The 22,427-nt window shown below is 34.7% G+C and overlaps 1 protein-coding gene across 3 annotated transcripts in view; it reads left to right on the top strand.

Moving 5' to 3' along the window:
- Nucleotides 1-22,427, top strand: part of cactin (cactin, spliceosome C complex subunit) — a 213,488-nt gene that overhangs the window by 64,784 nt on the left and 126,277 nt on the right. For all 3 annotated transcript variants that reach the window (XM_090378432.1, XM_090378436.1, XM_090378428.1), the window contains 3 exons: nt 2,916-3,062; nt 8,766-8,837; nt 19,396-19,458. In XM_090378432.1, coding sequence (XP_090234558.1) covers nt 2,916-3,062; nt 8,766-8,837; nt 19,396-19,458 — 282 coding nt within the window. The remainder of the gene's footprint in view (nt 1-2,915; nt 3,063-8,765; nt 8,838-19,395; nt 19,459-22,427) is intronic.

Here is a 22,427-nt window from a genome sequence, read left to right as displayed (position 1 = left end):
TCTCCCCTTTTTCCTCTTCTTTCAATTTCTGCACCCATAGTTTTCTCTCTCTTGTTATTTCTTCAGTTTAGGGAACCTTAAAACTCCAACAACTAATCTGTGATCACTACCCAGGCAGACACTCAGAATGACCTTGAAGTCCACTAGTCTTCTGTGTCGCTCCTTATTCATGAGTATATAGTCAAGGAGGGATTCCTGTTGACTACCCCAACCGTAGCTTGTCAATTTGTGACTCTTTCTCTTCTTGAACCATTTGTTTCCTATTACCAAGCTGTTCCGTAAACAGAAATCCAACAACCTGTCACCATCATCATTCCTAGGTCCTCAACAATGCGGACCCATAACATATTCTAGTCTTTGTCTCTCCACTTTAACTTTTGCATTCAGGTCACCCATGATGACTATATCTGTACCTGTGATGTTCTCTTCGAGCTTGTCCTCAAACTCCAGCTTCTCTATTTCTTCAGTTTGCAGTGCATAGCATTGTACTATATTCAGTGTTTTGCTGTCATTTATTTGTAGTTTAATTGACACGAGTCTGTGGCTGATATTATTCACCTCCTATGATCTATAATGATGGCTACACCCATTTCCTTTCCAGTTTGATTCACTCAATCCAAGTATGTTTATTTTTCTGTCCTTTAAGATGTCCACACACACACACACCCCTCAATTTTTCCTGTCATTTTTTTTATTGTCAGGACAACATAATATTGAGTGTGGCTTGTTTAATATATGTCTTCATCGGGCTTGTGGGCATCACAGATGCCACCAATAAGATCAGGTGTGTCATGTCTGGGCTTATTACTTTTGAGACTTCTTTTTCTGTTGAAGGCAATAAATTTAAGCTGTTTATGATTTTAAAATTTTAATGTTACTGAGTGAAGCATTGTTTTGATTAGAAACAAAATTATTGAGGAGTATTCAAAGTCTTGCCTGTAAGCATTTTAAAATGGTAGATCTTAGACCCAATGCCAACAATTTCTAAATTTTCATACTGGCAAGTTAAAGATTAAAATCTTCAGCTGTTTTTAAAGTTCTGACAGCTATATTGTTGATATTTGTTTTTGGTTTTCTTTTTTTTACTTCAGATTTAAGAAGTTTTATTTACCATATAATTTAAATAACATTCACACACATTTTAAGTGAAAGATGAGATCAAATTAATAATATAAAAATTCATTTATTTCTTTACAGATAAAAAAAAAAATTATGGATTAAAGATTGCAAAAGCTGTGATCTTATCCTCAGAGTAGGTGAAATGGAAAAAAAATATTTAGCTGATACTAGTTTGTATCAATTATCAATTCTGTCCCTGGCATGCAAGGTCACACATAAACATACACACACAATTTTTAAACCTTATCTGGGCCAGCATTTATGAAAATTTCTCTTCCCCTCCACCTTCTGGTCAACTAGATTAATAATCTGATTTATCTTTTTTTCTCATGTGTATCTCTTTTGTAAATATGTTTTGTTAACCCCTGGCACCACCATGCCGTGACGGGACTAATTGTATGTCTATCATTGCTGCAATTAAAGATTCTATTCTATTCTATTCTATTTCTCAACAATAAAGGAGGCGCCTCGGTAGCCAGGTGGGAAGGAGCAGCAGTGCGTAGCACACGCTTCTTGATTAGACCGGGGTTCGAGCCCGTCACCACCAAATACGGAGGATGCGGAAAGGTCAGGGAATGACCATCGCATATCCCGGAGCAATATGGCCTTAGTTGCTACTGCTCCTAAAAACCAAATAACAACAACAACAATAAAGGATCATATTCTTAGCAGTATTAATTGTAAAAAAAATTACTGCAATGTGGATGCAGGCTACTGCAATGTGCAGCAGGCTACTGGATGGTAGCCTGCTGCAACACCACGAGTTAAAGTTAATTCTCTCTTAATTAGGAGGTGGGACAACATCGGCTTAGTGATTTGGCCCTCCTAAGTATAGAAAGGGCAACTCTAGAGAATATTTTACTGATATTATTGACCAATTTGCAGCATTAAAGGATGAGATAATCTTTTCTTTCTTTCTTTTTGTTTATTTATAGAATTTATCTGTATTAATTGCAATGTTTCTTTAGTAAAAATGAATATATTATTATTATTTTTTTAATTTCTCTTGTGTGACAGATATTTGTGAAGCATTCATTTATGAATAAAAGTAATAATAACTAATAAAATAATAATAAATAATTATTATTTTATTTTTGTATTCAAGTAATTTACATAAAGGGGGTGCAAATATATTGCATTGTCCCTGGGTGCCATATAACTTTGCTATGCCTTTGAATTCAATTACTAGATACAAAACATGCTAAAGAAGGAATAAATGGTTCTGTGTGACCAGTACAAACTTTATTCTGTCAAATGCACAATTTGGTCAAAAATTTTTGCAGTTTATAATGCATCTTCCAATAGATGAATTACCTTGAAATTTTTTATTAGTAGATGCAAAACAAACTGAAGAAGGAATGTATAATTATTTATTAAAAAAATAAAAAAACTATTTCTTGCAAGATGAGAGTACTATTTTTGCTTTACATGCAAAGGGAAAGGCGCAGCAGCATTTCATAGTTGAACCTGCATTATTCCTGTTTCTGCAATGACTGATAGAAATTTCTGGAATTTTCAAAAGAAAAATCAAAGGAAGCTTTTTTTTTTTTAAGCTGATGGAAGTTATTTCAGTTGCATGGTGGACAGAGTAGATGAAGAGCACAAAATTGCTAAAATTTGCTAGGAGCTGAGACCCTGTGCACTTGCCGTGGGATTAATATTTTCAGCTCACTAATTTTAGAAAGTTAGCCAGATGTCTGTTGATAAATTTTAATGTCAAGTTTAAATATTAATGTATATTCATTTCACTTTAAAAGTATTATTCTCTTTTAAGTATGTCAAATGTTTTCTTTTAGGGATACACTAATACTGACAATCCATTTGGAGATGCTAATTTGCTGAAGACGTTTGTATGGTCAAAAAAATTGGAGAAGGAAGGATTGAAGAACATTAGTGAGGAAGACATAGAAATGAGAAATAAAATGAAACTTGAAGAAAATAGGGTAATGTTTTAAATTCAGTAATAAAATTTAATTTTTTACTAATGTTTAATTTTGATAAAACACACTTTTGTTAAGAATTGTGTGAAAGTCATAAATGGATGATCAACTCTTAAATTTATGATCTGTAATAGAGCCACAGAAAAAGTTCGACAGGCAAAGGCAGTTTATGAGAAATTGCTTCACATATATAAATACTAAGAAGAGCAGGACAAACCAAATCGTACCTTTACGTAAGGGAAAGGGGATAGTATTAAATACACCAGCTGCCGTTGCAGATGAACTCAACGGTTATTTTGCATTGAGCCGACCGGGCTAGCCAGGTGGGTAAAGTGCCCGCCTGGCAACCCAAAGGTCGCGGGTTCGAATCCTGCCTCGGGCTTGGATCAAAGTACTGCAAAATCCTTGGGAGGTGCACTATGGCCACAGAAGCCGATGCACACCAACAACTACCAAAAAAAAAAAAAAAAAAATTTTGCATTGATATTTACAGATGAAAAACCTTTTGTGGCAATGGGAAATTGTGGGAGCGAAGTTGAAAAACATATAATTAATAATATTGAAGTTTCGCAAGATTATTTAATGAAAAAACTTTCGAGCCTACAGGCCAATAAGGCCCCTGGATTTGATGGAATACACCCTATAATTTTAAGGGAAGTGGCAAGTGAGTGCATTGAACCATTGAGGCTAATTATGCAAGCATCACTAGACTCTGGGGAGATTCCGTTGGATTGGAACAGTGCCAATGTATTTCCCATACATAAGGTTGGTTCTAAAGAGTGAAGTGGGAAATTATCGACCTGTCAGTCTGACTTCAGTGGTAGGGAAAATCATGGAGGCAATGATCAAGGGTGGAATTCAGGATCATTTGGATTGAATTGAAATTCTCAAGGATATTCAGCATGGTTTTATAAAGGGAAAATCATGTTTAATAAATCTAGTTCGCTATTTTGAAAGGGTCACTCATGACCTGGATTTAGGGAATAATTTCAACATTGTTTATTTAGATTTCAGCAAAGCTTTTGACTCAGTCCCACATGACCGGTTGCTTTATAAGCTGGAACAGGTTGGAATCACTGGGAAAATCCTTAGATGGATAGCAGGATGTTTTCAGGGCAGGAGGCAGAGGGTTGTGATAAATGGCTATTCCTCAGATTGAGTTGATGTAAGAAGTAGGGTTCTCCAAGGATCAGTATTAGGACCACTGTTGTTTTTAATTTTCATAAATGACATCAATGAAGTGATAGAGAGAGTGATGTCTAAATTTGCAGATAATGTTAAAATTGGTAGAGTAGTTAATGATCACTGTCAAGCTTAGCTTCTTCAGAGAGACCTAGATAGACATCAGGAATGGTCAGAAAAATGGCAGCTATGCTTTAATCCAACAAAGTGTAAGGTATTACACCTAGGAAACAGTAATCCCAAAATAACTTATTCATTTGGTGGAGTTCAACTAAAGCCGTAGTGGAGGAAAGGGACTGGGGTGTTACAAACAGGTTGCAAGGAAGGCCCATGTGTCCTATCGATGATCCATCGAACTTTTCCAAGTAGAGATAGGGACGCGATAATCCCATTATAAAAGGCTTTTGTTAGACCACACCTGGAACACACTGTTCAGGTATGGAGACCGCACCTAAATAAAGACATTGAGCTTCTTGAAAGGGTGCAAAGACAGGTAACTCGTCTGGTGAGATTGGCAAAAGGGCGTCCCTATGAAGAAAGACTTTGAATATGTAGGTTGCAGAGTTTGGAAACTAGACACCTTAGAGGAGATTTGATTGAGGTGTTTAAGGCTCTGAGAGGCATCAGTAAAATGAATGTGGACGAAATTTTCAAGATTATAAATGATGTTAGAACTAGGGGACATAAATTCAAGTTACAGGGGCGGGGGGATTTAGATTGGACTGCAGGAAGTTTTATTTTAGCCAGCGAATTATAAATTACTGGAATAAGTTGCCTACATGCACCCGTGTCAGCCATAGAGGCTGACAGTTTGGGGAAATTCAAAGGTCATCTGGATAGTACCTTTGGGTGAGGGAACCACATAGGATGATAGATTTAATTTCCTTTTCTTTTATTAATTATTAGTTGGTTTTTTTTTTTTTTTTTATCATGTTTTATTCAGCTTTTTTTTTTCTTTTTTTTTTTTGGCTGGTGCAGCATAAGTCATAGGCTTTCTTGCACCATGTGGTCATTACTAATACTAATTAAGTAAATTAAAGACAATGGAAAGCAAATTTTCTTTTTTGCATACAATGGGTCAGTTTCAGGTTTTGTGATATTGTTGTCGCTAAACCTGGAAAGTCAAATTTGAATGAGGTCCTGTTGTAGTGTTGAAAGAACCTGAAAGAATTGTATGGTTTGTACAGGACAATCAATTTAGTGGAGATGGTGTGGATGGAAGGCATTAGTCTGTGCTTGTACAGACTTCCACCTCAGCAATGGACTCCAACTGGTGTGTAGATGAGATCCTATGACCCATGGTCATTGCCCTTGCTGATTCTGATGTAGGTGATTAGTTCATTTTGACCAACAAGTGTTTGACCCCATAGTGCACAACTAGTTGGAAGTTGAGAGTATCATTCATGTGGTAGAAATCATGTGCTAGACAGCCTAAATCACACCAAACAAATAGCAATTACATTATTAGTGTGGCAACTGATTCTGCAAGAATCCATTGAGAAAAACTCCAAAAGAGGAATCAAAATGTCATCAGTAGACTTTGGATAATTGCAATAAACATAGGCAAAATATGCAATAAAATATTCAAAAATATGCATCAAATATCTTTTATATGCTGCGATTGAATAACTACACATTTGCGATTTTCATTACAGTGTATCACAGTTAATTTAGTTAATTTGCATTGAGTGTTTAAATATAACAAAAGTTTTAGAATAAGGAAACGTTTTACAATAATAACTTTTATTACAGGAAACAAAAGTAAAATTTTCAATGTGATCCATTTTAAATCTATGGATTTATTGTCTAAAATCATTTTAAAGGCAGAGAATGATCTTTCCACATTGATGGAAGTTACTGGACCAAATTTAAAAATGTGAGCTTGAAATGGAAGTTCTTTTCATATATATATATATAAAAAATTTTTGCCAATGGGGATAGAGAAAACAACTTTTGGTGCATACTATGAAACAGCTTCTTGTGTGGTTCATACTCAAACTTATACAGATATACATTCTTGATGGTTCTAAATCAGCTACAACCATTGCTGCAGTGAAAGTATTTCCTGCTACAGTTATTGCAATTTCCATCCCGGTAAAATACAACAGCTTCTCAGCAAAACTTTGCCATCAAACTAATTTCAGGAAATCTAAATCTCTATCACTCTTTGAAATATAGGATAACTCAAAAGTCCCTTAAACATTTGAAATTACTAACTTTTTTATTTTTTAATATTTTTTAAAAAAAATTATCTTCTTTTAGATATAGAGTATTTTTGAAATTTACAGAGGCTTGTTACCCTGTCCTGTTGAGAGTATAGTTGAGGATGTAAGGCATACTAGACAGCCTCTGTTAATTGGAGATGCCCATCTCAATTAGAACCCAGAGATCATCTTTACAGGCAAATGTGAAGAAGGATTTAAGACTTTTCCCTTACAAATTCCAATTATTGCAAGAATGAAGTGAATCAAGAGAAAACTGTACTATAGTTCACACCTACTCTCTTGAATACTTCAATTGAGGATATCGCTTTCATATCTAAATTAATAATCAGTGACAGTGCATTTTCACTTGCATGGTTTTTTAATAAGCAAAACTGAAGTTTTTGGGATACCAAGAATCCTAGACTAATCTTGCAATGAAATGCATTCAAGTGTCACTTTGTTGTTGAATTTCTGCTCAAAAAATTATCGATCCTTACTTTGAAGACAATGACTTTCAGAATCTGTTAACCTAGTAGGGACAGAATGATGATTCATGATTGTTTGGAACCCAGTGGACCTTTTTCCAAATACCGCCTACTGTTATGTTTCAGGAACATTAATTGGTCGTCTGCTTTTCTGATTTGTCTGCTTCACTTTTTTTTTTTTTGTGTGCTTCCTAAAAGTAATGTTTTTTAGTATTAGTGTTAATAGAGGCACATGATGTAAGAAAGCAAACTTATACAGCATTACCCTTAAAAAAAAAAAAAAAAACCTCCCATTAGTACCTGCCCATTCCCTCTAATAGTTTGCCTATTGTTTTCTTGAATTTATTCAAATGGATCTACTTCTGTGACATTTGCCCCAAATAAACGGTTAATCGGGGCAGCCGTTTATTTGGGGCAAATCTTAAAAAACAGAAACCAATCGAGAAAATAGCCAGGGTTTACTTCGCTTAATTGGGACAGCATGCCGTTTAATCGGGGCAGGAGACCGCAGCACTGGAGATTACCCTACAATTGTCTCCGATGGTACCATGTGGTTTGGTCGAAATTCTGGAGGTCACAACCAGGTCAGGACCCTGAGCTGTCCTACTATAGGAACGGGTTTGCGATCCCGGCCATACCCGAGCCACAACTTATATCTTGTAATGTCTTTAAACTGTCCTACACTCTTTATTTTTATTTCTCCGAAATTATTAGGGCAATCCGAGGACGTAGGAGAAACTATTTCTTATCTGTACCACTATTTTTTACCTTTGTGGAGTTCAGGTTCTATTATTCCTACTCCTTTAGTTTTTCTTCTTACTATCTGCATGTTTCTCTATACGTTAATTTAATTATTTATTTTTACCATATCCATCACATAGGGGGCACCACATTATTTTGACGACTATCACATTATGTCCTAGATACGGTCAATATGTAGTATGTATTATATATTTAATCTTATTTTAATCATTAAATTACGTTCTCTGTTGGGTCAACGATGATTAATATATGCTTACATTTATATTTTACTTATATTTCTTACCTTTGATTCTAATATTTCTAAATTTTCTTAACTTTTATTATCATCTTTCGATTTATTTATATTCGATTTACATTCGGCCTATACTGGTTTATATTTGGTTTAGATTTAAATTACATAGCATATATTGATCATCACAGTAACAGAGAACCTCTTGTCGTTTTTTTGCCTTCATTCTGGGTGGTTGGCCCCAGTTGAAGTCATCTAGATTGTCGGTAAAAAGCGATAATAATACTTTTTTTTTTTTTTTTTTTGGGTTTTCTTAGGTCCCTGATGGTATTATTATTGGATTGATTTGCTTATTCTAATGGTTCTTTATATTATCCTTAATATTATATATATATATATATACATACATACAGGGTGATTCGAAATTGTATATATTGAGTATATATAAATCCACATTTCAAGAAATTAGTGAATCTGTGATAAATTGCAAAGGTTATTCAGATGTTCAAAATTGCAAATACTGGAAAAGGTGAAATGTGTAACTGATGCATATTTAACTGTAATTTTTTTTATCAAAATTATTGGACATATCTCAAGTACAAGACCCACTAATGAATACAGGAACACAAACTAGGCTTCAGAAAAGTAGCTATTAACCATCATTATGAAAATAATGGGGGCTGATATTTGTTTTCATACGATGGTAGGAAGTTTGGGTAAGTTTAAACCAGAATTGAATGAGTACTTTTTTGGCATTGGAAAAAGAACAAAAATAACAAAAAAAGTCTGCTTCCTTGCATCATTTTAATTGACCATTCTAATACTAACTACCATTGTATTGCAGAGAGAACTGGAAAAGGTGAAGCAAAGACGTTTGGAACGCGAAAGAGAAAGGGAAGCCAGGGAAGATGAGCTGGTAAGCAACTCATTTTTAAAGTTTATCTGCAGTTGTGTTGGTTTAGAAGCAATTTTGTTTTCTATAGAAAGATCTTATTTTTCTTATGCTTATCTACAACAATATCCAGATATTTAATTTACAAGTAGTTCAGAAGTAACATTTATTTATTTAGTTTTATATTACAGACAGATCCCTTTACAATTAGATTTTATATTAAAATGGATCCATTTAGATACAAATAGAGCCATGTGGACATTCCTGGCCAACCCATTGGTTAGAAAAAAATTTTATTGAAAAAATTGCACACATGCAAGCTCCAGTGTGGAAATGCTCCATCTTGCTGATGGAACAAGTGGCTGCATATCTCCCAGCTGAGGTGCAGCATGCAATTCAAGAACAGCTAGGTAATTTGTAGTAGGGTTTTCATGGAAGAAAAATGACCCGATCACATGGCTGAAGGACAGTGCAAAAATTTGATGTGCCTTGTGAAGAAGTTAAATATTGGATATAATTTAAAGAAATGCATACATAATTTTTTTATTCTTTCAAACCTGGTTTTTTGAATTCATTGACTCTGTATTAATTTTTCATCTCTCCAGCAAGTTAAAGTTAAATCAATTCAAGCTGCAGAGTAATTTAAACCATTGTTGGCCAAGATATTCTGAACACAGTTGAAGGAAAGGAAACTTTTATACATGCATGTTACCTTAAAACTGACAGAGTAATAGTATTGCAGGATTGCAGACACTTTCAAATTTAAGCCTAACTCATGACTTTTTCTGAACATTGCCTTGTACTTTTTTAGGTAAGTCCTCAGATATTCTACTCTTAATGTCATCTTTTTGTTCCCTTAAAAGATGATAGTTATGCAATGATATTTTATTGCTTTTGCCCCAGACAGACATATCCCAGTCTTGTTCCACTTATAATTTTTTAAAATAATTTTACACAAAATACAAATTACAGGCAACCCCTGTATAACATGGTTTTGCTCTAACACGATTGATAAATTGTGGCAGTGATCCCACAACCTGGTACTTATATAACATGGTTTCGCTCTAACACGGCTAGAGAATTGCGGGTAACTTCGTATAACATAGTATTTTTGAGATTTTGTGCTGGGAAAACCCTGCTATTATGTTGGATGTAATTTTTTTCAATGGTTCCATTCTTTTTTTTTTTTTTTTTTTTTTTTTTTTGTGAATCCCCACTTGATTCACTAGTTGTTACCGCCTTTGTGATATTTTTCTAAAGCACATTTCTGGAGGTTGCTACCATAAAACAATAAAAACAATTTGCGCTTTCCATTTTATTGGACTTTTCTGTTCGTGTAATCTAATTATTAAATAGGTAATAAACTCTATCTTAATGCATTTGCAATAGTACCGATAGCTGGAATTCTGTGGGTTTTCACATTATGGTGAAACGTGTGTCCCCTTCTATGAAATGTTCAATCATATAAAAAAAAAACATAAATAAATTTTCAGAAACTCATTACTACATATCCCACTTGCACATATTGTGTTTGTTGCAACTTGTGTGAGCCGTGTTCTTTGTTATTAATTGCTTATCATTTTTACTGTTTTAAATTTTATAACAAAAAAAAAAAAAGTCACTGAACAGAAATATCAATTAGTTTAAATTTAAATGAAGCAACAATCTGGACCCTAAAGAAAAATGAACAGAAAATTAGAACTGCTGGTGTTGCAGGACCTTTCATTTTTGCAAATATGACACCTCGTTCCTGAGTGCCAGTAATCAAGAAAATGGCAAAAGCACTCATTATTTGGATTGACGATAGCAGTAAAAAACAAATCCCGTTAGACGGAAATGTAATTAAACAAAAGGCACTAAAGATTTATAACCATTTAAAATAAAATGGAGAATCGTCTATTAACCTGGAGTTTGTTGGCAGGTTGGTTTGAGACTAAAGGTTGTTAAAGGTTGGTTTGAGTGATTTAAAAGCCACTTCTCGTTACATAACATAAGAATTCAAGGGGAATGTGCATCGGCGGCTGATAATGAAACTATCAAGAAGTATGCAGAGGAATTTCAAAAAATTATTGAACAGCATGGATAAACACCACATCAAGTTTTCAGTGCCAATGAGACAGGTCTTTGGTAGAAAAAAATGCCGAACAGGACTTTTATTTCAAAAAAAAAAAAAAAGAACTGTACCAGGTTTTAAACTGTACGTTATGTGCAGTAATGCATCAGGTATAGATCCTCTAATCCTTGTATAAGGAAAGGTGTAAATAAAAATGCATTACCAGTATATTATAAGGCAAATAAAAAAGCTTGGATAACTGCAGATTTGTTTAAAGAATGGTTCTAAATTTTTTTGTGCCAGCTGTGGAAAAGTATTTAAAGCGGAAAAAAATCAAGATTTATTATTAAGTTTTTAGTAAGTTTTATTACTATTCGATAATGTGCCAGGCCATCCAAAAGGTTTAAGTCATCCAAAGGTTGAAGTAATGTTCCTACCACCCAATACAACTTCTTTAATTCAGCCATTAGATCAAGGCATTATATCTACCTTTAAAACTCATTAGCATTAGCAAAGGCACATGATGCAAGAAAGCAAGCTTATATAGCATCAGCCGAAAAAAAAAAATATATATAATAATCTAATTTCACCCATCTACTCGCTCCAATTTGAATTTATGCCTTCTCAGGCAATTATTCTGAGCAAAAAGAAGAATCCCATCAGCATTGAGTATGCTCAAACCATTCATGGCTTTATACACCTCAATTAGATTACCTTGCAGGTGCCTAGTCTCCAGACACTGTAATTTCCAAAATTTAAGCCTTTCTTCATAAGAGCAACCCTTTGTTCCATTCACTAATCTTTTTGCCCTTCTCTGTACTCGTTCCAACAGCTCTACATCCTTCTTAAAATGCAGCCTAAAGACCTGGTACTCAAGGTGTGGGTGGTCTGACGATTGCTTTATACAAGGGGATAATCACTTCCTTATTCTTGCTAGAAAAATTCCTGTATATCATTGACACCATGAGCTACTCTTGCAGACAATCTACACTGCTCAGAAAACTTCATATCTGCCTGCACAATTACCCCAAGGTCCTTTTCACTCTCTACCACTATCAGTGTAGTACCACACAGTTGATACATTATTCTGGGGTTACTGCTTCCCATATGCAGTACTTTACATTTGTCAATGTTGAACTTCAGTTGCCATCTCTCAGCCCATCTGCTCAACTTTTCTAGATCCTGTTGCAGCAGCGTACTGTCATTAACAACCCTGCCGACCTTCGTATTGTCTGCAAACTTAGACATTAAGCCTGATATACCATCGTCGATATCATTAATGAATACAGAAAACAACAATAGACCCAATACTGAACTGTGGGGGACTCTGCTAATAACATTAGTCCACGAAGAGCAGTGTCCGTTGATTACCACTCTGTCTTCTCCCACTCAACCATCCCTTTATCCATAGCAGCAATTTGCTTCCAGTGCCACACTGCTCCAATTTGTGCAGCAACTTCCATGTGCAACAGTATCAAAAACCTTTCTAAGATCCAAATACGGTGGAACTTCTCTATTACGAACTTCTATTTAACAAATTTCTCTATATTACGAATTTTTTCGCAAAACATTGCACCTTGAAACGAAATTACCTGTAAAATTAATCCCATATAGCTAATTAGTCTCTATAATTAATTTTTAAAAAAATTAGTAAAAGCATTTTTGAAGATTTTCAAGCATTTAATGCTAAACAGCCGCTGAAATATGCAGCCTCCTTCCCTCCAAAATTGCGCATTAGCATCTGGAATTAATCATCCTTTTGGTGAACACTTGTGGCCATTGATGCCCGTAGGAGGGGCTTCTTTTCATTTTTGTTACAGATATAAAATGAAATGGGTTTTCTTAAAAGTGGTTATAAACTTTACAATAAATAGGGTAGATTTGTAAATTGATGTTGGCTCAGGGGAAAATGAAATTCGCTGCGGTAAGCCTTTAGCATGCTGTGACGGCAATGCATAGAATGCTACCATAGTCGGTTTTTAGTAATGCCTACTGAGTGACATTCGCTTCTCACCTAAACCGTACCATGTGACCTCCCTGTCAATCATTATAGATATGTCTGTTCTCATCTAACCGGACTGCCAGTAGATGGTTTTGCGAATTTTTTTTTTTTTTTTTTTTAATTTTGTTCTTTTAGAACAATTTGTCATCAATCACATAGACTATATGCTCTTGTATTTTTTTTTTTTTCTTTTTTTCCTGAAAAGTAATATACAGCATACATCAACCATAAATTTTCTTTCTTGTATATATGAATGAAAGTCGTATATTTCTTCAAAGTGATTGATACTGTTGAATTGGCAAGCGAACGTCATTGAGTAGGCGGTACTAACAGTTCACTATATGGCCAGTGGAGCGAAATTTGCAGTGTATCTATCAGCAAGAGCTGCAGTCCAGTAATTTTTACAGTTGTGGAAACAAGGTTGAAGAGAAAGTGTTTAAGTATTAATGATAAAGTAAAGATTCTTCATGATATTGACCAGGATTTTAAGAAAAAAGATATTGCTATGGCAACCTGCAAGCAGCTTATCTACGATTTTAAAAAAATCGAGAATCAATTTTAAATGCAATTGAAGGAGGAGCAGACAAGAAGCGAATTAAGTTGTGTATATACGAAGATATTGATAAAGCTGTTCTAAAATGGGTGCAAATGATATGTGAAAAGAATATACCAATATCGAGCCTAATAATTAAGCAACAAGCTCTGAAATTTGCACAGTCCCTTGGACATATAGAATTTAATGCAAGCACTGGGTGGCTAGATAAATTTAAGAAGCGCCACAGAATTGTGGAAAAGGTTATTTGTGGAGAAAGTGTTAATGTAACCGAAGGAGATTGCAACAGTTGCAGGAACAATACCTTAAAGAAGATTTTGGACGAATATGAACCTAAGGATGTTTTTAATGCTGATGAAATTGGTTTATTCTTTAAATGTTTACCGAATAGAACTCTTGCTTTTAAGGATGATAAATGTTTTGGCAGAAAACAAAGCAAAGAAAGAATCACTGTGCTAGTTGGAGCAAATATGACAGGAAGTGAAAAATTAAGACTTTTAGTCATCAGAAAATCAAAAAACCCAAGATGTTTTAGAGGCACAAAATCTTTGGAATTTGACTACACCTTTAATAAAAGAGCATGGATGACAAGTGATATCTTTGAAGACTGGATATTAAAACTAGACAAGTGTATAACAAAAGAAAAAAGGAAAATCGTGTTGGTAACTGACAACTGTCCGGCACATCCTGCCAGTATTTCTGGCAAACTTAAAAGTGTAAAGTTGTTGTTTTTACCACCAAATGTGACATCAAAACTCCAGCCAATGGACCAAGCATTATTAAAAATTTTAAATTTCATTATCGATAGAGAATAATAATGAAGATTGTTAGTGCGTTATCAGAAAATAGAAACTTGGAGGTTACGATTAACCTTAGAGATTGCATCTCTGAACTGGCAAAAGTTTCGACAAACGATGTCACCGAATACACTATTCAAAATTGTTTTTTGAAAGTGGGATTTGTATTGAATACAGAAGTCGAACAACAACTGGACGAACATGATAAACTGCCCCTTTCACAACCGAAAAACTTTTGGACATTATTAGAATCGTCCGGAAACATCGAAAATGAAATAACACTGGATAGGTATGTTTATGTAGATCAAGATCTGATTTCAACAGAACATCCAAATGAAGATGAAATACTGCTGAACAGTGTGACGCGACCACGATCACGAAGAAATTAACGATGACGCTGAAGACACATCAGAACAACCCATAGAACAGCCAACTCGAGAAGAAATGATTAGCGCTTTTAAAACAGTTTGTATGGGTCTACAGTTTTGTGAAAATGTTCCTGATAATGTTTTTAATGCTCTGAACAAATGTGAGGTTTTCTTTGAGAATCAGACAATTTTTTAATTGTACTGTGAAAATGAAAATTACAGATTTTTTTTTTAATTTGTGATACTTACTGGCGAAAATTGTGTAAACATAATTTAAATAAGTGTTTTTGAAATAAAATACATTAAAAATAAATGTAGATTCATTTTCATTTTCTAATTGAATAACAATTTCTAATAAAAAAGATATTCTGTATAATGGAATTTCTCTATAACAAATTTTCGCTGGATTTATCGAATTCGTTATAGGGAAGTTCGACTGTATATGATATCAAAATTATTCTTTGCATCCTGTTCCTTTGTGACTACATCATAGTATTCAATCAGATTGGTTAGACAAGACTTCTCCTTAACAAACCCATGCTGTGTCCAAGCTATAACTGAAGTCTTGTCTAGATGATCCTGCAATGCATCTTTAACCAGTGCCTCCATTAATTTTCCTGGAACAGAAGTTAAACTAACAGGTCTACAATTACTTGTCTCCCTTTGTGGATTGGGGTCACATTTGTACATCTCCAGTCCATGGGTACCTCTCCTGAGTCCAAGGAAGCTCTCATAATTATGGCTAAGGGTTAGCTTACTTCGTTTTCTGCCTCCTTTAATATAACTGAATAGATTCCATTCACCCCAGGTGCCTTTCTTATATTTATCTTCAACAATTTCTCCTCCACTTTACTCTCAGTTATTACAAGATTATCTAGATTACTGCCAGAGTTTAATACACCTCTGGCATTCCCCTCCCTGAATAACTCCTCATGTGTGAATGTAGATGTAAAATATTCATTTTTAGTTTGTTAGCTACCTGAGCCGGATCAAAAACAGTTGACCCATTGATATCAAGTGGACCAATCTGATTCATCCTCTTCCTTTTAGAGTTTACATAAGTAGAGAACTCTGCTGTTTTTATTTGCATCCTTTGCCAAAGATTTCTTGTGATCTGCCTTTGCCTGCCTAACCTCCTTTGTGACTTGGTTACAAGACCAGCTTATATCTATCATAGGCTTCTGTATCACCTGTTAATTTATATGTATCCCATGATTTTTCTTCTCTGCCACATGTCTCATTAGTTCATCTGACATCCATTTAGGCCTAAATCTTGAACACTATTTCTTAGTTGGTATGAAAAGCCTAGTAGCTTCAAAGATTAATTCTTTGAATGCTTCCAAATTTTGAATTTGCTGTTGGTATCATCATCAGTTGGTCCCACTGTATAGAATTTAAATACTGTCTCAGACCACTGTAGTCACCTTTATGAAAGCAAAAACCCTTCCCTTTACCCCTGATGGTAGTTACCTCTTTCAGTAAATCATACTTCAGCACACTGTGATCACTGCCACCTAGTGGTTCCTTTATCTGCAGATTCTTAATGCACAAAGAATTACTACTGATAATCAGATCAAGAGTATTACTCCCTCTAGTTGCTTTCCAAACATGCTGCTTTAGAAAACAATCATCCAATAAATCCACAAAAGCCTTGCTAATGTGTGAGTGACCAACCCTAGGCACCTCCGTAGCCAGGTGGGAAGGAGTAGCGGTGCGTAGCACATGCTTCTTGATTAGACCAGGGTTCGAGCCCGTCACCACCAAATACGGAGGATGCGGAAAGGTCAGGGAATGACCACCGCATATTCCCGGAGCAGTATGACCTTAGTTGCTAATGCTCCCAAAAACCAAATAACTAACAAACAAACAAACTGTGACCGACCCACAAATTCCAGTCAATCTCTGGGAAATTAAAATCCCCCATTATAAGACACTCTGATTTACTAGCCCACTCTATTTCTGTGCACAATTGCTCATTATACTCATCAGATTCATTAGGCCTATAACGCACACCTATTTTCATTTTTCCTTTCCCAGTGCTTATGTCACACCAAACAGACTCAACATTGCATTGTCCACCAACATCAATTGGATGCACTTCCTTAGATTTTATGTGTTTCTTAACTAACAGCATAACTCCTCCTCCCTTCCTGTCCTGTCTATCCTTCCTGTACACATTGTACTCCCCAAATTCCAGTTCTGCACTGCTTTTGTCTGTGTGACACCACGTCTCTGATATCCCAACAATATCTACCTTTGATGTCTTGACTAGCACTTCAAGCTCATCAGATGTATTAACTGTATTCCTAGCATTTACAAGCAAGTATACATGCAAGTATACTTGCTTGTAAGGTGTACATGCAGGTGTACATGCAAGTATACATGCACTTGTTTCTATTCTTAGTTACCTTAACCTTATCATTTCATCAGAAAACTGTTGTTGTTGTTATTTGGTTTTTAGGAGCATTAGCAACTAAGGCCATATTGCTCCTGGGATAGGGCGCCTCCGTAGCCAGGTGGACAGGAGCAGCAGTGCGCATCACACGCTGCTTGATTAGACTCGGGGTTCGAGCCCGTACCACCAAATATGGAGGATGCGGAAAGGTCAGGGAATGACCACTGCATATCCCCGGAGCAGTATGGCCTTAGTTGCTAATGCTCGTAAAAACCAAATAACAACAACAACAAGCTCCTGGGATATGCGGTGGTCATTCCCTGACCTTTCCACATCCTCCGTATTTGGTGGTCACGTGCTCGAACATCAGAAAACTGTTGCAATAGTTTTTAAAAAAAATTTATTCTGAATCTATTGAGGTGATGAAGGCATGGAAACATTTTTCAATTGTGGACTGTATCGGAATCATAGCTTTATCACTCAAAGGAAGTAAAACCGTCAACATTAAATGTGTGTTGGAAAAATGGTCAGAGTCAGTACGTTCAGAAAATATGGTGGAACCTGCAGAAAATGGAATCGGTGTGATAGTAGGAACTTGCTGAGCTAGTAGGAGGGGAAGGTTTTGATGTTATGACTACTGAGAATGTTCACAAATTATTGGTAGAAAAGGAGGCTGGCAAAGTGGATTTGGTGGAAATGGCATTGGAGGTAAACCAGATCAATTAAGAGGATGATAGTGCAGTTGAAAATTCTGAAGTTCCAAATTTTACACAAACAAAAAGCATACAGGAAAGCATAAACTTAGCCAAGAAATATAGAATCTTATTTTTTGAATGAAGATCCTTTGACTGAAAGGAGCACAAAGTTCAAAAGGGAGCTTCAAAAATGTTTAGCTCCATACCAAGAAATTTACAAAGTTCTATCAAGCAAAAGCAAACAAATCCAGATTACTGATTATTTAAAGAGAGCAGAAGGTACAGGAAATCTAGATGTTGTAGAAGAAAGTTCAGAAGGTAAAGATATTCTGTAACAAATAAAACATTCTCATTTGATTGTGCTTAGCCGCGAGGAAGAGGAATAAAATTAATGTACATCTGACATATATATATCAAAGTTTGTAAGGTAAGCCGTTTGTTTAATTACTACTATTATAAAAATTAAGTTTCCGATAGTTATAAAAAAAAATGGTGTATTTTTGTTAGCTTTTAGAATGTAACCCCCTTTTTGTACTGGTTCTTAGTCCCGTATAACACGGTTTTACATTACACAAGATTTTGTAGGAACCAAACTACCGTGTTATACAAGGATTACTTGTATATGCTTCCCTCCTCACACAAGTAAACTATCCAGTTGACCTTGAATTTTTTGAACTGTCATCCTCAAACTACCTGCAAGAGCCACTTGTTCCAGTGATCAATGACTTGTTGGCTAAAAGAAAACTTCCTACAGTCTAATCTAAACTTCAATCCTGTAATTTGAATTTATGGCCCATAGTTCTGGAATTCTTTATAATAGTGAAAATTTCACCTTCATTCACTTTACTAATTCCTCACAGAGCCTTATAAACCTCAGTCAGGTCACGTCACATCTGAGGTGCCTGGTTGCCAAGCTCTTTGGAGTCTTTCCTTGTAAATTGGAGTCTTTCTTTGTACAGTTGTCCTTTTGCTGATCTCACCATTCATGTGAGAATTTAGAATTAGAAATTGGAAGTTTCTTTTATGTGTGTCTAATGTCTCTTTTATGTATCTTACAGAACTCTTAAACATGTTCTGTAAAATTGTTGAACACCATTATTAAAGAACTAATTTTTCTTTTGCAAGTCATATTTACTTCGAGAACATAAGTGCAACAAGGAAAGCTCAAAGAACAGTTAAATTTGTATTAATTTATAAATACCCTGTCTAGAGTTAAAATTAATAATTTTGACTACTTAGAACCTGGCTTAAGTTTAACTTTTCTAACTGCTTAAATTGTCTGTTTAAAAGGTTGGGATGATAATGTTTGTTTTATTTCAGCTAAGAGGAAGTAAATTTGATAGAATCATAATTTGTTGACAATGTATATAACATCCACTGATTATCCTCATTTCTGCTATTAAGGTATTCAGTTTAATTGTGTTTTTAACTTTTCCAACAGCCCATTTTACTTTCATTTGGCATCCCTAGTTCTTTTGTACTCCCATACCTTGGCTCTCATCACAGTTATGAATCTTTCATTAGAATGGATCTGAAATATTTTTTTTAATATTCAGGTTACTGTAGTAGTAATAAAGGCAGTTTTGATCATTTGTTATGTATTAAACACTACCCAATGATATTGTGTTTAATGCTTAATCTGAAATAAAGATCAACTTATAAGCATTCCTCTATAATTAAGCAAACTTAAAAATTCATTGTGGAATTTTCTTTTTGCAGACTCGTATGCAGAGGGATAAAGAAGCTGCTCAGTTTAGAGAGTGGGAAAAACAGGAAGACAGTGTAAGTCTTTTATTTAACAAAATCAGTTAAAAGGACCTAAAATGAAAGTTATTTGTTTATACTTTTATACTTGAAACATTTAATTCAAAATAAATTATTTAAATAATTGTTGTGCAGTTAATCCTGTGTCTGGCCCCATTCCATTTAGCCTTAAGGTTTTATTTAAATTTTTTTTTGTAATTGTTCATTACATAATCACTTTAACTAGAGTATTTATTATGCTCTATTTAATATCATCTATATCACCAATTTTTTTTAACTAAAATTAAATTAAAGTTATAATGTATTGTGCCCATAAGATAAGCACATATGCAGATACATTAGACACCCACTTGTGGCACAGGACAGGAATATATTGATGCCTTGTGTTCTTATTTGCCTTTGTGTATATTCTAAACAACCCAATCCAAACTGAAATATCACAGTGACTGCAGCTAGTCTATCTAAATTTGTTTTCTGTATTTAACAGGACTAAACTTATTAGTATTAATATTGACTGTACAGTGCAAAGAAGCCAGAGGCTTTTGTTGCACTATAAAACACACACACACACACACACACACACACACCCTTCTTGACATGTTTTCACATAAGTACATTCAGCAGATCTTTGAATTTTTCCAGACTTGCAGCCTCAACTGTCCATGGGTTGCATCTTATCCCAGTGTAGTATCTTACTAGCCTAAGGAAAACTTCATACAGCCCAGTCTATAATTCTCTCCCTTAGTTTAAATGTATGCAACCTAATTCTTAGCATCATTTAATATGAAAATTTTCTTTTTATTCATTTTACCATTCTCTCAGAGCTTTATAAACCTCAGTTAGATCTCCTGTATATTATCTAGTAACAAAGTTATATAGCTGACATATTCAAGTTTTTCCCTGTATGCTTACCATTTTGCCAATTTCACCAGATGCATTGTTTGTTCTTGAACATTTTCAAAAGCCTCAGTATGGTTCCTTAGTTCTTTTTAAGTGTGGTTCCACACTTGGACATTGTATTCCAGTTGCACAGTTGCCTTATATAGTAGAATTATGATTTACCCATCTCTACAAACAGTTGTGAAAACTTCATGCCTGCTAGCAACCCCAGTGACATTCCTCTACTGTTTTCAGTTCAACCCCTTCCATTATGTAAGTTATTTCAGAGTCATATTTTCCAAGTAAAATATAGTTTCCCATTTGACCATTTCCAAAGCCTAAGTTATCCTGAAGAAGTGCTGGTTGATGCTGATCATTAATCACTCTCCTAGTCTTCACATTATCTGCAAATTTTGATGCCATACCTTGTGCATCTTCATCAGTGCTATTTAAGAAACTGATTTTCATTTCTTTTCAAGTGCTGATCCCTGAGGTACCTACACTTCTAAACCCTAGTCCATTCTGATGGGTGAATATTAATTGTAACCCTTTGCTTCCTGTTGTGTAGCTATCCCATACTCCATCTAAGGATGGTTCCCATGATCCCAATATGCTCCAACTTATATTTATAAAACAATCTCTTGCTGAGAACTGAGTGCTCTGTGGAAAAAAAAAAAAAAAAAAGTCCAAATACAGTGTCAAAGTTGTTTCCTGCATCCAGCTTGTTAAAGACATTGTCACAATAGTTTATTAGGTTAATTAAACAAGATTTTTCACTTGCAAAACTGTGCTGTATTCTCTCTAGAAAATCATTTCTGTGTAGATGATCCAGTATTGCATTGTGAATCATCACCTCCATGATTTTCCCTACTATTGAATGAGCCTGACTATTCTGTAGTTTGTTACTTTGTTCTTTAAACAATAAAGATGGTTGAAAGAATACTGTGCTTTTTCAGTACCAAGTTTCCCCACGCCCCCACTTTGCTTTCTGTTCACCATAACAGAATTTTTTATCCCTTTTCTCTTGATGGAATCATCTCTCAGTTAACCCTTCACAGCAATTACTGACCAAAATCCCAAATTCATTTATTTTGTGTTTATCAGTTACATCTTGGATTCAATTATTATTTACTATTTTAATATATCACTTATAACTACTTAAGCCAGTTTTTCCCTATGGCTTGAATCAGCAATGATTTGAGTGCAAATTTAATTACCTTTCCCTTGAATATGGTAATTTCAAGGTTGCACACAAGTACTTTGACCTGAATCTTTTGCAACTTCCCTAACCCTGTCCCCTCAATTAGTGGTTTTCCTGGAAAACTTTTTTTTTTTTTTTTTTTTAAATTGTATTGAACAGTTTCGATATTTTCATTTTTTCTTAATGGATTGTAATACTTATTATGTTAACTTTTTAAATTTTAATAAAAATTAATATTTTTAAAACATGCAGTTTTAAAATTTTAAATTTTAATTAATTTTTAAAACTTGCAGTTTTAAGAAAGTTTAAACTTTTAGAACTCTTGGCTATTTTAAACCTTTATTTTCAAAAATGCTTAAAAATTAATTCTGCTGAAAATTATTAAAAGAGTTTTACACATAAAATAGAAATATCAGCTCTTAGTCTCTTCCATTTTCCACTTTAAAAGATTGTTAGATTGCGTTAAATTTTGTACATGTGTATGCACATATATTTCTATATTATTAGAAAACTAAAACAAAAACATATCTTTTCAGTACTATTAATAATTTCCATTTTCATGTTTTTTCAAAATTATTTCAAATTTGGCATAGTTCACAGTATATAAAATTTGAAATTACATGTTGCTTCCTGCTCAGATAGCAAACAAACTGAATGGCAATGGTCAGGCCACACCTTGAGTACTGCATACAGGTCTGGAGGCCTCATTTTAGGATTTGCTTGAGCATGTACAGAAAAGGGCAACAAGATTGATGAGGGGAATGAAGGGATCCTCTTACCAAGAGAGGCTTAAGTTCTGCAAATTGCAGTGGCTGGAGACTAGGAACCTGCGCGGTGATCTGATTGAGGTGTATAAGGCCTTGAATGGGTTGAGGCTGAATTCTGATGGGATCCTTCCACTTGTTCA

The sequence above is a fragment of the Mastigoproctus giganteus genome, chromosome 1 (assembly GCF_048544385.1).
Source record: "Mastigoproctus giganteus isolate SK-2022 chromosome 1, ASM4854438v1, whole genome shotgun sequence".
Lineage (NCBI taxonomy): Eukaryota > Metazoa > Arthropoda > Arachnida > Uropygi > Thelyphonidae > Mastigoproctus > Mastigoproctus giganteus.
The sequence above is the reverse complement of the archived record's forward strand: the minus strand, read 5'-3'. Positions and strand labels throughout refer to the sequence as shown.